This window comes from Mesoplodon mirus (assembly GCF_964341445.2).
Source record: "Mesoplodon mirus genome assembly, chromosome: 7".
Classification (NCBI taxonomy): domain Eukaryota; kingdom Metazoa; phylum Chordata; class Mammalia; order Artiodactyla; family Ziphiidae; genus Mesoplodon; species Mesoplodon mirus.
Window position 1 is genome coordinate 66930862 of NC_138983.1, and position 15246 is coordinate 66946107.

A 15246-nucleotide genomic window follows, 5' to 3' on the forward strand; every position below is an offset into this window, starting at 1 on the left:
CCCTTGAAACACTTACCAAGGTCTGGGGGATACCTCATTCAGGTTACAGATTTGGCCAAAATGCATTAGCAGAGAATGATTTGTATAAGCCTTGTAAAACACAGGAGGTTCTCAGTTGGTTACATCCTTCAGCTGGGCAGAGTAGCAGGGTGGTGTGTTGGATGGGGGTTGGTTTGGTTTCTCCAGCTGTGGATTCCCAAGCAGAACTGGTTTTGTCCTCTTAGCTTGTCATGATGAATAGCTTCATCCATGGGGTACAGGATATGAAAGACTACCTGACCCACAACCATATGCTCAGGGAGATGGGAAGGTAACAGGTGTAGTGGTTGGTCTCTGGCAACGGAAGAGAAGCCTTCCTCCAAGGCACTTCTGGACTCCCGAGGGGTCCAGAGCCAAGCAGTCCCGCTCTGCCCACTTGCCTGTGCTCTCTGCCAGGCAGTTACTGAAGGCAGACCCCAGACGGTGTCCTGTTAATCCCTAGGTGAGCAATGCCGCAGCTCCCCAGACTGCAATTGTTGTAGAAGCCAGGTCTTTAAAGAAGCTGCTAAAAGCAATGACCTACATGCCAGAAAATGCATGCATGGGAAAAGGAAATGAAATCCCCCAATTTGTACCTAACTAAATAGCAGACTATGTAAGTGTGGGACTTTAGCAATATATAAAGGCCTCCTAACATATCATCTGAGCCTCACAGCAACACGGCAGGTGGGTAATGTCAGATGAAGAAACTGAGACTGGAAGAGGATGAGTGAGTTACTTGCCCAAGATCTAGTGAGTAGTGGAGCTCAAGTCATCATACATCTACTTGTTCAGCTGGCCCACTGGAAACCCGGTATTGGGATATGGCTGTGAAACAGGTTTGTGCCCTCAAAGGGCTCCTAGTCTAGTGGGGGAGACCAAACAGTGAGGAAGAGATTACAATCAAAGGGTACAGCTCAGAGACCTACACAGAGTGTGTGGAAATACAAACCAAAGACACTGGTCTCAGTGCAGGGTATCAGAAAGGCTCCTGGATGAGGTGACTCATGACCTGAGGCTTGGAAGATGAGTAGACCAGTGATTCTCAAATTTGAGGCACATTAGAATCACCTGGAGGGATTATTAAAACAAAATGCTGGGTCCTACCCCCAGTCTCTAAGTAAATCTGGGTGAGGCCCAATAATTTGCATTTCCAACAAGTTCCCAGAGGACACTGATGTTTCTGGTCCAAGAACCACACTTTGAAGGCCACTGAAGGAGAGCCTTCCCAGCAGATGCAAGTGCACGTGGGTCCTGATGCCAAAGCCAGGTTCAGGCCAGGTTCCAGAACCTACACTGGCATCAGGCTGAAGTGAGAAGTGCATTCAGGAAGGCCTCCCTCCCCTTGCCTCTCTTTTCTGATCTCCATATGACCCTTCAGTGCTGTTTCACTCAGTAACAGTAATACAGTAAGTCCCCTACATATGAACGAGTTCCGTTCCTGCATTCTGAAGTCCAATTTGTTCATAAGTCCAACAAAGTTAGCCTAGGTACCCAACTAACACAATCGGCTATATACTACTGTACTGTAATGGGTTTATAATAGTTTTCACACAAATAATGCATAAAAAACAAACAAAAAATAAAGAAAACATTTTAAATCTTACAGTATAGTACCTTAAAAAGTACAGTAGTACAGTACAACAGCTGGCATACAGGGGCTGGCATCGAGTGAACAGGCAAGAAGAGTTACTGACTCTTCTTGAGGGAGAGGAGGTGGGAGATTGTAGAGCTGAAAGATCGTCAGCAATAGGAGACGGAGGGCAAACTGCAATTTCACTCACACCTGACGTTGATGGAATGCACATTCGCATCTTTGAAAGTTCGCAACTTAAAGGTTCATATGTAGGGGACTTACTGTAGTAGTAATTGGTCTGGTGCCAGACACTGAGCTAAGTACTGGATGCGAGTTCTGTCATTAAATGCTAACAGTAACCCTTTGGGGTAGAAGTTATGGGGATCCCCATTCTGTAGATTTGGATACTGAGGCACAGAGAGGTTTAGTCATTTGTCCAAGGATACGCAGCTCTAAGAGGTGGTATGGGATGATGCACACCCAGGCTTCCCGCCTTCTCTGCTTGTTGCCTGATCCCATCCGGCCTGCCCAAGGGGCCCAGTTCCACAGGGCCCAAGCAAGCCTGGAGTCATCACTTTCTGGGGACAGATGAGGGCAGCCAGAAGCAGCTGGTCCCAACAGATGGGCACAGAGACTCCCAAACAACTGCCAGCTGGACTGAACAGACGAGTTGGTCCCCAGCTAAGGATTCCCCATGATCAGCAACCTGGGTGGAGAGTCAGGCAGAGCTGTCTTCATGCCTCAGCCTCAGCAGCTGCGTCTCAAAGTTTATTAACTTCTATAAGCTTTCCTTTCTTCTTTACAAAATGAGATGATAATTCTAACCCCCACAGGAGTATCATGAAGAGAAAATAAAATAATGCAGGTGTGCCACCAAGTGTGGCTGAGTGACCATAGCTCTCCCACCACGCCTCTCAGTGGGCTGCCACCGTTGATCTCATACAGCTCTGGCCACTCCTAGGACCTTGTCTTAGCAACACGAGGACACAGAGGTTGAAGAACTGCCTCTCACAGCTTGGGGGCTGTCAGCCAAAGGTCTCTGGCTCTACAGCTGGGTCCCTGCTTGCCCACTGGAGGAAACAGCCAAGGAACCAGCTGTGAGGCGATGGGTGAGCTCTGCTGCCAGGGCAGGGCCTTGCTCTGAGCAGCCTCTGGGGGCACTGGAGGCAGCAGGCTGGGGAGATAATCCCTCTGATGGCACAATGTTGCTCTAGAGAGTGAAGTGGGGCTGGGGGCAGTGGCGACTTAGAAACTGATGACGAAAAGAACTTGGACCTTGAATTAAGATTGACTTCGGTTGTGGTCTCCGTTCTGCCACTTCACTTTGTGACTCTAGACAAGTTACATAACATAACTCTTCTGAGCCTCAGTTTCCTCATCCATAAATTACAGTCAATAATCCTTACCCCAGGTCTGCTCTGAGGCATCTATGAAAATGTATAAGGAAAGGCTTGGGGCATCATTAAGCAGTTTTTATTTGTCAAATTCACCTCACTTCCAATATGGCTGGGCGCACACGTAGCCCGTAATATTTGTTCATTCGCTTATTCAAAAACATTGGCTTAGCATCTACGATGTGCCAGGCACTGGAAATAAAGCCATGAAGAAGGCAAACAGAATCCCTGCTTTCCCAGAGCTTACACTCCAGTGAGAAACGATAGTCAATAAACAGATAAGCAAATAAGAAAACACAAAATAATAGTAAGTGCTGAAGACACATTAAAAATGGATAGTGTGGGCTTCCCTGGTGGTGCAGTGGTTGAGAGTCCGCCTGCCAATGCAGGGGACACGGGTTCGTGCCCCGGTCCGGGAAGATCCCACATGCCAGGGAGCGGCTGGGCCCGTGAGCCATGGCCGCTGAGCCGGAGGACGTAAGCCATGGACGCTGAGTGCATCCGGAGCCTGTGGTCCACAATGGGAGAGGCCACAACAGTGAGAGGCCCGCGTACCGCAAAAAAAAAAAAAAAAAAGGATGGCGTGGTAGCATATGGTTCTCTCCACGTGTGGCCAATGGATGGGCTTGGAGAGAGAAACCAGTAATAGCCAAAGGTAGAGACCAGTGGGAGAATCCCTTCTTTCTCTCCCTCTCATCCTTTAGCCATCGTCTGGCCAAATGTCCCTCAGAGCATGCACCCCCAGGGCCCCGAAGGTAAAGGTCTCTGTATTTGGTTTCCAGGAGAGCAGCACCCTCGGCTGAATTTTCAGTGGACAGGACGCGCCACTTAATGTCCTTCCTGACCATGATGGGCCCCAGTCCCGACTGGAACGTGGGCCTGTCCGCAGAGGATCTGTGCACCAAAGAGTGCGGCTGGGTCCAGAAAGTGGTGCAGGACCTGATTCCCTGGGACGCTGGCACCGACAGTGGGGTGACCTATGAGGTACGTGTGCGCCTGGAGTGGTGAGTGACAAACCTTCCCGAGCGCCTGCTCCTTGTCTGGCCCTGTTCTGGATGCCCTGGCCATGGAGGTGAGTCTGGCCCAGGCTCTGTACCAGATGAACTCACAGTCTGGTAGGGGAGCCCAGCATGGTCCCATCGTCACATACTCACATGCTGTGTGACTCGGGCTCCGGGAAGTGTCCATGCAGCTGGTCAGGAGAGCACAGGAAGGGACTCTGCTGAAGAGCAGTTCAGAGATAAGCATTAAGGAACAGCAGGCAAAAGGCATGGAGGCAAAAAGAAAGAGAGAGACAGAGAGAATGGGGAACAGCAGGAAGTTGACGTGTGTTGAGCTGGGCCAGATTCCGAAGGTTTCCGGATGGCCAGGCTAAGGAGTTTGGATTCTCCTCTGAATGTCAATATTTTTCAGATATGGTCGGCACACCAACTGCATCGAAATCTGGAATCATCAGAAAACCAGTGGTAGAACAATCTAGAACAGATGTTGGTAAACTATGGTTTGGGGGCAACCTGGAGTTTTCTAACCCAGCCTCACGCATTCAACCGCATGTTGTCTGGGGCTGCTTTCTCACTACAACTGAGTTGAGTCGTTGCAACAGACACAGTTGGCCCAAAAAGCCTAAAATATTTACCATCTGACCCTCTGCAGACAAGTTTGCCAACTCCTGGTCTAGTGGGAAGAACTCTGGATTCAGACCAACCTGGTTCAGCAATTTTCTAGCTGGAAATGGCTCTCTAAAACTCGGCATCTTCATCTGGGCATAATCCTACTGTGTACATGGGAGAATTTGAAAGTATAGATCTACAAATGTTCATGCACAACACATGGCATGAACAAAATTCTGTAAATATAAATAGCAGTTATACTTGTTAAATTCCTTTCAAGGTTTTTGTTCTGATCACATATCAAATCTTTGTGGTTTTTAACCAGTTTTATTTCCCACTCTCTGTATCTGTGCTTTCTCCACTGCAGTCACCCAACAAGCCCACAATTCCCCAGGAGAAAATCCGACCCCTGACCAGCCTGGACCATCCTCAGAGTCCTTTTTATGATCCAGAGGGCGGGTCCATCACTCAAGTAGCCAGAGTTGTCATTGAGAGAATCGCTCGGAAGGTACTGGGTTAGAGCTCACCCTGGCACAGACCCTTCCCATCAGGAGACCAGACCCCTTTCAGCTCTTGAATCATGCAGTCCCTGGCATATTCAGGATGTGGAATTCCTGGGCCTCCCAGAGTTTCTAGAATGCAAATTATTCATAAGATATAAATGAGCAAAATGAACATGGTGGTACAGTGTGATGCTCAACCAAATTATTTGCTCCAGGTAACTAGGCTTCATCATGAATGCCATAATCAATTGCTAATGTCTGCCATGGGTCAGGAAGTGGGAAGTTGTGGCTTTACTGCCATTTCTTTTACCGGTCAGGTTGTAAAAGTGAGCCATAACTCCGCCATGGCCTAGGATTTGTATACAGGGTGGGCATTCGATTTTATATCCTCTTTCATCTTTCCCCCACACATTCCGTTCCTTAATGTGAGCCCTCCAAGTTAAATTCCTCTTGCAGGGGGAACAGTGCAATATTGTACCTGACAATGTTGACGATATTGTAGCAGACCTGGCTCCAGAGGAGAAAGATGAAGGTAAGTCATCTTCCTTTGTTGCAGGTGGCAACATAAATTGGGAACTAAACATAAACTATCTTTTGGGAAAGCAATTTGCTAACATGTTTTAAAAGCCACAAACATACCCTTTGATTTGGTAATCCCTTCTTCGCGGATTTCTGCTTGAAATATAATTCAAAACGAGGCCAAGGCTAGGCACAAAGTATAAGGGAATTGGTGAAGGTATGACACTGGTATATATATTCAACAGTATCAGGCAAATGGCATTTGCATAGGCTTCACAGTACTCAGATGACTCTCTGCTTTGATTCTCACACTAGCCTGTGAGGCAGGAGTGGGTCCATCCACTTCCCCAGCAAGGAAAGTGAGCCCAGACCCTACAGTCAGGAGGCAGTGGCAGAGCCCTGGCTTCAGCTCAAGTTCTCTCATAGGATCTGGAGCCAGACAAGCTGGGCTCTCCTCCTGTGGCCCTGGGCAAGAGGCCCACCTTTCTACCAGTTTCCTCAACTGTAAAATGGGGATAATAGAAGAACCCGCCTTGTAGAGAGCTGTGGTAAGGAGCTAATGGGATAAGACAAATACGGTTCTTAGAATGATGCGGGCACATGATAAGTGCTCAGTGAACAATGGCCACCCTTATTCTCATCATGACACTGTGTATGGGTCACTGGGAAGATGAGCAACACCACACCAAAAAACCTGTGTTTCCCCCAAATTGCCTGTGATATGCCTGCACCTGTGTGGAAACGATGTCTGCCAGGGTGAGGGGCTTGTGTTCATGTGTTGAGGGGAAGGGACAGTAAGAGAATCTTTCCTTATTATTAAGTTACTTAGATTTTTATTAGTGGAATGCCCAAACTATAATTTTGAAAGGCAAGTGAATGGCTGCTTGCATCCCCGGAGTACCCAGGCTCCCGGAGGCTGGGCAGACAGCGGGGATTTTCTTGTCCCCGCGTGAGCTCGTCTGGGGAGAGAGGGCCAGTCACAGCTTCCACAGGCTCCCAGGAAAACCATGTCACATACTCTTTCCAGATGACACCCCCGAAACCTGCATCTACTCCAACTGGTCCCCGTGGTCCGCCTGCAGCTCTTCCACCTGCGACAAAGGCAAGAGGATGCGGCAGCGCATGCTGAAGGCACAGCTGGACCTCAGTGTCCCCTGTCCCGACACCCAGGACTTCCAGCCCTGCACGGGCCCGGGCTGCAGCGATGAAGGTGACGAGACACCCAGGCTCAGGAAGGGAGGGTCCTGCCTGGCCGTGCCAGCCTCTCATACCTGGTCAGGCAGCACCCCCCCAATGGGGCACTAGGACCCTGACTGTATTTGTCAGTGGGGACCACCAAGGGCAGACTCCCATGTCCAACAGTATCTTGAGGGCTGTGAACACAGACATGTCTTATGACATCAAAAGAATTCTTGAGATTAACTGACCCCCCCCATACCCCCCAGCCATGAAAGAAAATAGACACAAGTTACTGAAGAGCTAGCACACATCTTATTTATGACAAACAACAGATAGCAAGCTGCCTGCTTCTGGGCCTTAACTTCAACCTCTTTTTAAGCAGCAGGTGAACAGGTTGGCCAAGATTGAATCTAAATCATTGCCCTAATTCTGTGTCATTCATGGACCCCCGTGCATGTCCTACCTCAGCCTGGGTCAGAGCCCTCAGTTCCTTGTGTCAGGACCTTTGGACTGACTGCAGCAATTGTCTCTCCTTGTAGCTGGTCAAAGGTCAAGCTTGAACAATAAGCTTGCACCACCCATGTCATGATGGCTCAGGCTTCAACATGGCACTACTCTGATTGCTGTGCAAAGGCCAGCTGCCTACTTTCCAGGGTACACTTCCTCTCTCTGACTGAACAGATCTATACTCTGTGCTCTATCTTAACCGTCTCAGAGGTGTAACAAGGCAATAGGAAGGGATGTATAGGCTGGGCTGGTTTATGGCAGGAAAAAAAACATTTCCAAGCTGAGGATAATTGAAGAAAGCTCACCTACCACTACAGGCATTCACTCTCTGGCTCTTCCTGGGGCACAGTCTTAAATACCTCTCCTGGCTGCACTCCACAGTGGTTTATTGCTGTTTGTGCCCATGATAATGCACTTCAGAGAAGACTGAACCCTGCAATGCACAGGCCATTCCTACGAACAGGCAGGCAGGAAGTTGTGACAGGACTGGCAACGCTGGAGGCTCTTTCTCTTTCTTGGGGTTGAGGGGAGGCAGATGGGTGGGCTGTCTGTGGCCTGCAGTGGGAGCTGAGATCTTTAACCACCCCCTCTACAGGGGTGGAGTTCAGGTGGCTCCCAGGAGGTAATGACAATTCTGAAGCATGTTGGGCTATGCCTGGTGGTGTAGTTTTGGTGTTACACAGCATCAAGTTTACCAACTTTTTAAAATTGTACAGTTCAGTGGTATTAAGTGTGTACACACACACACACACACACACACACACACACACACAGAGTTAGGCAACCATCACCACCCTCTATCTCCAGAACTCCTTTCATCTCGCAAAACAAACTGTAGACGCATTAACCACTAACTCTCCATTCCCCCAACCCCTGGCAACCACCATTCAACTTTCTAAGAATTGACCATTCTAGGTATCTCATGTAAGTGGAATCATACAGTATTTGTCTTTTTGTGACTGGCTTACTTCACTCAGCATAATGTCCTCAGGTTCATCCACGTTGTAGGACGTGTCAGAATTTCCCTGTGTCTCATGTGGGTTCCAGCCATCTTTATTACTGCACCGCCAGCAAGCACTGTCTAGCAACACTGTCCGTAGGTTCAATAACAATGTGAAGGCATCACCCATGTGCATGTGACAGCCTGCAGACATGTGCAGGAGGCTTCACACTCTGACTTCAGTCCTTCTTTCTAGCCTCATCTCCCAGTGCCACACACAGTACACTCGGTACAGGTTATTGCAAGAGCTGTTCCCTTCACCTTAAATACAGATATTCTCTACCCAACAAAAGTGCACTCAGATGCGCCCTCTTCTGTTGAATCTCACCCAGAACTCCAAGGAGCATCCCCATTCCAATCCGCTAGGCTTATGTCTCTTGTCATATTTTCAATACATAGAATTATTGCAGTTTATATGCCCATCTTTCGTTCTGGAGTAGATCAAAGTCCGTATCTTACACATCTCTTTAACCTCAGTACATACCACTAAGCAGTCAGTAAAGATTTACTGACATGAGTAAATGGATGGGTGGATGGATGACTTCATTTCCCTGTTCTTTAGAACTAAACAAACAGGCAAACACACAGACACACACACTCCTATCCATCCAAGCATCTTTCAAATGTGTTGTCACGAGATAAGGAGTAATCCCGAGTGCTCCGTGCACCTGGAAAAAAGCATTTCCTTTAAAGAAAAATTCCTAGTTTAAAGATATATGCCTTTTATGTCGACTTCCATCCTCAACTGCCTAACTGCCCCTGAATGCCAGCTGGCCTTCTTGATGCCCGCCTTTGGGGAGTTCGGTTGGTCATGTGGATCCCGGCGTCGTGGCGCCCGGTCTGCAGTATCTGCTCCTGTGTTGCAGACGGCTCCACCTGCACCATGTCCGAGTGGATCACCTGGTCGCCCTGCAGCATCTCCTGCGGCACTGGCATGAGGTCCCGGGAGAGGTACGTGAAGCAGTTCCCGGAGGACGGCTCCGTGTGCACGCTGCCCACTGAGGAGACGGAGAAGTGCACGGTCAACGAGGAGTGCTGTGAGTGGGGTGCGGGGCGGGAGGGGCGGGTGCGGGGCTCCCGAGGCTGCCAAGGCGACGCTAAACACCGCTGGACTCCCCAGCTCCCAGCAGCTGCCTGATGACCGAGTGGGGCGAGTGGGACGAGTGCAGCGCCACCTGCGGGATGGGCATGAAGAAGCGGCACCGCATGGTCAAGATGAGCCCGGCGGACGGCTCCATGTGCAAGGCTGAGACGTCTCAGGCAGAGAAGTGCATGATGCCCGAGTGCCGTGAGTGGGCGTGGGAGAGGGGACAGAGGACCACAGCAGCCCTTACTAATACCACCGTCAAGGCTGGGCAGGTGCAAGAGGAAATATGGACACCTCCCCCCTTCCTTTCAGGGCACTTCCAGGAGCAAGATGAGAGCTATAGGTGTGAGGACATCATCCAGACCCAGAGAGAGTGGCCTCCTTTGAGAGGCGTTCTGAGCAATGCTGGGGTGGCAAACTGGTGGCCTCTGGATAGAATTCACCTGTAGCTGTGTTTTACAGGGCCCCATAGTATCTTTTTTGGGGGGGGGGAATACATGTAGGCAGGTTGTGCATTCCTCAAGTCATCACAGACCCCCTCATTCTTGTTCTATGTTGGACTTGCCTGTGGCCTCATAAAGCATTACAACCCCACCTCTATGCACAGATGCACATAGGCCCACACATCACTGCACAGATGTACACACGTACCCAAGTACATACACATTCTAGCGATTTCAGCACCAAAGTGTCCAAAAACACATCATTGAGCCTATCTTTTAGTGCATGGTTCTTGGGGCATGTGGGATGTTTCTGTCTCTAGTAAGATCCTACGGGTGTCAGACCCTCACGGGTGTTTCAGGTGGGACCTGTGTATTCCTATTACTGAGCCACATCTGATGCCACATCATGAGCACCAGCTGGATCAGAGGAGATGCAGGAGAGTGACAAGAGCAGCAGTTAGTGGCCTGTGGAGCCACTCCTGGTTCCGGGGGGGGGGGGAGGGTCACTTCGGTTATCTGAACCCATTGGTCAGTTTCACCTTACTCAAGGAGCCTGAGTGGGGGACAAAGTGTACGGGGCACCAGATCAAAAAAAGCAAAGGGAAACTGTTCTCAGTGGCAAACCTGGCTCTTGGTCTAGACACCATCCCCTGCTTGCTGTCCCTGTGGTCCGAGTGGAGCGACTGCAGTGTGACCTGTGGGAAGGGCATGCGGACCCGCCAGCGGATGCTCAAGTCTCTGGCTGAACTCGGGGACTGTAATGAGGCGCTGGAGCAAGTGGAAAAGTGCATGCTGCCCGAATGCCGTAAGTCCTGGAGCTCCTGGGAGCCACCTCTCCCCTCCTCTCCTCCTGCTAACCAGCCCTGTGCTAGCTCGTACAGTTATGACTGTTTGCTGGGCCCTGCATCTCTGTGTTAGCAAAGTTATTTAAACTCTCAATCTTCTCAGTAGTAAAAGGGGATCCCACTAACCATCTACAAAACACCCAAATTGTAAATGGCTGTGAAGTCTAAACAGGAGGCTTAGATGGAAAACAGCACAGGCTCGATAAAACGTATTTCATAGTTCTCCACCCACCCCCCAAGTTAGAGGCTTGTCTGACCCATGGGGTTTTCCAAGCTTTTTAATTCTATTCCTCCCTGTGACCAGTTTATTTACCCATGACCAAAGGGTAGACTTTAAACCAGTGACTCCTGTACCTTTGCAGCCTTGATAAGAAGACAGGCCAGCAAGGCAACAAGCTCAAAAGCTCCATGCCCACCCTCATCTCCGCTCAAATCTCAGAGATTTGAGAGGAGATGAGGGTGAGTTTATTATCTGGGGACTAATTTCCAAGGAGAGAGCCCATTTTTCTGGCTAGTCTTCCATGAGAGCTTCCCTTTTCAGGTGGTGGAAAGTCAGACACACTTGCTTAAATCTGTTTTCTGGCTTTCTCTGAAATGAACTTGCAGCCTTCTGTGCTTCTTCCCCTTACTCAGGCTGCCTGCCTGGGGACAGGTCCTAGCTCTGTCCCTTACTGGCTGCATAAACTTCAGCACATTACTTAGCATCCCTGTCCCTCATCTGTAAAATAGTGAGAAAAACTTCCTAGGTTGCTCTGAGAATTAAACCACATAATTGGTACAAAGTGCCGAGCACTGGACTTGGGAAGTGCAGACCTCCACCAATGTTACGTATTACAGTTCCTGAGCTGTTTTAGCCAAAGTCATGTGTGGAAATGACCCAGACCATCAAACTAAACAAAGCTTTGGGCTTTTACTAAGATCTACCCCGTGTTCAACACAGCTCACCAGAGCTGGGGCTCCAGAATGTTCTGAGACACTGTTACTGACTTAAACAAAACTCTGTATCCACAGGGTCCAGTGAATGAAGGGAGAAGAAAAAGAACATTTATGGAACGCTTACTGTGGGCCAGAAACTGGGCTGAGAGCATTACTTCACTTAATTCTCACAACCTAATGAGAAAAATAACATTATCCCCATGCTGCAGATGGGAAAGCTGCCTGAGCTTCCACAGGGAGAAAAGGCCTAAGACCATGAACAAAATGAGTTTTTCCTAGATCCATCCAGCCGGGCCCTCATTTTGCAAGGGAAGCAGAGTTTGGAAATCATTTGCCTCCCTAGGAAGCATCCTGAGAATCACTCTAATGGGTTATCTTTTGTCCACATTTGTGAGATGCTGGCTTAATGAGAAGACTTTGCTGGATCTCTTACCATGATAAACCATGACACCACTTGCTACTGCCCCTCTTCTCTGCTGAATTTCCTATTTCTGACTCCCGTGTTTTTTGCAGACTGCCATATATAAGACCCAGGATGATATCGAGAACAAGAGACACTGCCTGGGTCTTACTGCAAAAGTCACAATGTCCTTAGTATTAGTCCATGGGGGCAGCTCTGGAAAATGGCAGCAGTGAACTGTGCCTTCCCTCAGAAAATCAGGGTCCTTGGCTGTGGGAAGCTAGTCTGTGCCACTTGGGCTAATTTGACAATATTCTAGAAGCTTAGAGAGCAAGGCAAGAGGCTCTAAACTAATCTTCAAGGTCCCCCCAAAAGGCTTCTCAAATCATAGAGAGCATAGCATGTGGGTTTTGATCTGGGCACCAATCCTGCATCTACTGCTTACCAACTGTGTGGGTTGGATAAAGTCAGTCTGCCTCTTGGAGCCTCAGTTTCTTCTTCTGTAACATGGGGTAACAGCACCTGCTTTGCATTTCCCATAGGCTTGTGTTGAGATGTTCAAAGGAGAGTGTAAGTGACCATATCTTGTTTCAGACATGAGATACATTCACGCCCATCTGTGTCTTGCCAGCCATTGACTGCGAGCTCACTGAGTGGTCCCAATGGTCGGAATGTAACAAGTCATGTGGGAAAGGCCACATGATTCGAACCCGCATGATCCAAATGGAGCCTCAGTTTGGAGGTGCACCCTGCCCGGAGACTGTGCAGCGGAAAAAGTGCCGCATCCGGAAATGCCTCAGAAATCCATCCATCCAGAAGCTGCGCTGGAGGGAGGCCCGAGAGAGCCGGAGGAGTGAGCAGCTGAGGGAGGAGTCCGATGGGGACCAGTTTCCAGGTACTGCCAAGTGTGAGGCTAGCATTCAGGGAGATGTCAAAGCGGAGTGGGTCTGGAAGAACTTGTAGGAGTTTGCCAGTAAAACAAGGGCATCCCAGGCAGCAGGAGTACTCATTACAATGGCACTGAGATACCAAAGAGCAAGGTAGGTATGTTCAAGTAGTAAGTGGAAGGCAGAAGGAACACAGAGTATGGCGGTGGGGGCGGGGGGATAGGAAACCAAGCTGGAGAGGTAGGTTAGGGGCCAGACCATGAAAGGCCTGCTGATGACTTGATTCTGTAGGTGAAGGTTTTAAGCAACAGCATGACTTTAACAGGCCTGTGCTGAGTGGTTTGGAGGTGGCAAAAACAGAGGCACAGAGGCTGGTTAAGTTTTCTCTGTAGCCCAGGAGAGAGATTATGTGTCCCTCTCCTCCTGCATAACTGAAGGAGTTCCAGGACTTAAAAAAAAAAAAAAAAAATCCCACCTAGAGCTTCACTGCTGAATAAGCTGATCCAAGCCAAGAATGCAATATCATCAGCAAAATGATGAAATGGTAGTTGGGAAGATCCGTGGTCAGTCTTGGGTCCAGGCCAATTGATAAGTCTTTGGATCCCTGGAGTGGGTAAGGAAGGTGCCGCATATAAATGAAGGTTAATGGGTTTCTATTTTTAAAGGTGCAGCTCAAATTACCCCCTTTTCTTTTCTCTTCCTTAAGACATTACACCTCCATCTAGGACTAGAGAAGTGCAGATATGCGGAGCTACCTGAAGTTCACTATCTTTCCACTAGGGAGCTGTTCCCATATCAAAATGTTGTCTGGGGCTTCCCTGGTGGCGCAGTGGTTGAGAGTCCGCCTGCCAATGCGGGGGACACGGGTTCGTGCCCCGGTCCGGGAAGATCCCACATGCCACGGAGCGGCTGGGCCCGTGAGCCACGGCCGCTGAGCCTGCGCGTCCGGAGCCTGTGCTCCGCAACGGGAGAGGCCACAACAGTGAGAGGCCTGCATACCGCAAAAAAAAAAAAAAAAGCTGTCTATCGCACATGGCGGTCAGTTGGCCAGTCAACAAACATTATGCCCAACTATGTGCCAGGCAGGCACTATGACATAAAACTCAGCGTAGTATTGACTTGGATAATCATAAATGTAATTAATTGGATCTACAATGGAGTAATGTATAGAGTGCTATGGAAGCACTTTTTTTTTTTAAAGATCTAACCTAATCTTGGGGTCAGGGAAGTTTTCTTTGAGAAAGTCATGTCTATTTACACAGGAAAAATAATCAATTATACCTGAGTTAACTTAGTACTTGAGAGGCTAAGTACTTGAGGGAGCAAAGCATAAGAGAGGTTAACTGCTCCTTGAGTGGCTGCAGCATTAACAAGCCACCCCAAAACAAATGAAATTAACATGATTCTGTAGGGCAGTGACTTGGCCTGACTCAGCTGGCTGATTCTTCTGGCACCTAGCGGCTCAGCTGGGGCTGAAAGGTCTAGATTGGCCTCACCTGTGTTTCTGGAGCCTCTCGCCACGTGCTCTCTCCAGCAGATAGCCAGGCTTACTTACATAGTGGTGGAAAGGTTCCCGACAACTTTTTTCAAGCCATGTTTGCTCATGTCCCATTGGCCAAAAGCAAGTCATAGAGCCAAGCCCAGATTCAAGAGGTGGAGAAGCAGACTCTGCCCCTCGATGGGGAAGAGCTACAAAGTATTTATGGCCAATTTCTGCAGTCTGTCACATATAAGCTAACAGTCCCTAATAAGGACTCTAGCCATTATTTAGTTCAACAAATCGTTACAAACAAGAGCAGAAAAGCCCAGACAACCAACTAAACTTGACAGCTGTTGACTAGAGTTCAGCTTCCTTGTTCTTTCCGTGTCTGCTGGCCTAACCAGGTCTTCTCATGCTTTCAGGCTGCAGGATGCGCCCATGGACAGCCTGGTCAGAATGCACCAAACTGTGTGGAGGCGGGATCCAGGAACGCTACATGACTGTAAAGAAAAGGTTCAAAAGCTCCCAGTTTACCAGCTGCAAAGACAAGAAGGAGATCAGAGCATGCCATGTCCACCCGTGTTAACAAGGGTACACGTTTCCCAGGGCTGCACTCTAGACCCCCCAGAGTCACCAATGGCTGGATTGTTTGTTTGCTTGTTTGTTTAAGGCAATTTAAATCGTGTACACTAGTTTTCATTTCTGCAGTGTGGTCTGCCCAGTAGTCTTGTGGATGCCAGGGACCTCCTTCTGTACACTTCTTGGTGGGCACAGACTGAGGGGGGTGCTCCCTCATCCTCAGCCAGCCCTCATCCAGCACGAGTAGTGTCAGCCACCTGTACTGAATGGAAACGTGTCCCTC

General features: G+C 49.1%; 1 protein-coding gene across 1 annotated transcript in view; it reads left to right on the forward strand.

Moving 5' to 3' along the window:
• The window catches only part of SPON1 (spondin 1), a gene marked incomplete at its 3' end in the record, with an annotated part of 275229 nt that extends 260259 nt beyond the window's left edge, over window positions 1–14970 (forward strand). Inside the window, exons 8-16 of the mRNA XM_082627909.1 lie at window positions 3771–3972; window positions 4966–5106; window positions 5558–5633; window positions 6648–6830; window positions 9173–9343; window positions 9427–9594; window positions 10477–10641; window positions 12649–12912; window positions 14807–14970. Of these exons, the coding sequence (XP_082484035.1) occupies window positions 3771–3972; window positions 4966–5106; window positions 5558–5633; window positions 6648–6830; window positions 9173–9343; window positions 9427–9594; window positions 10477–10641; window positions 12649–12912; window positions 14807–14970 (1534 nt within the window). The remainder of the gene's footprint in view (window positions 1–3770; window positions 3973–4965; window positions 5107–5557; window positions 5634–6647; window positions 6831–9172; window positions 9344–9426; window positions 9595–10476; window positions 10642–12648; window positions 12913–14806) is intronic.
• Between the last annotated feature and the right edge of the window lie 276 nt (window positions 14971–15246).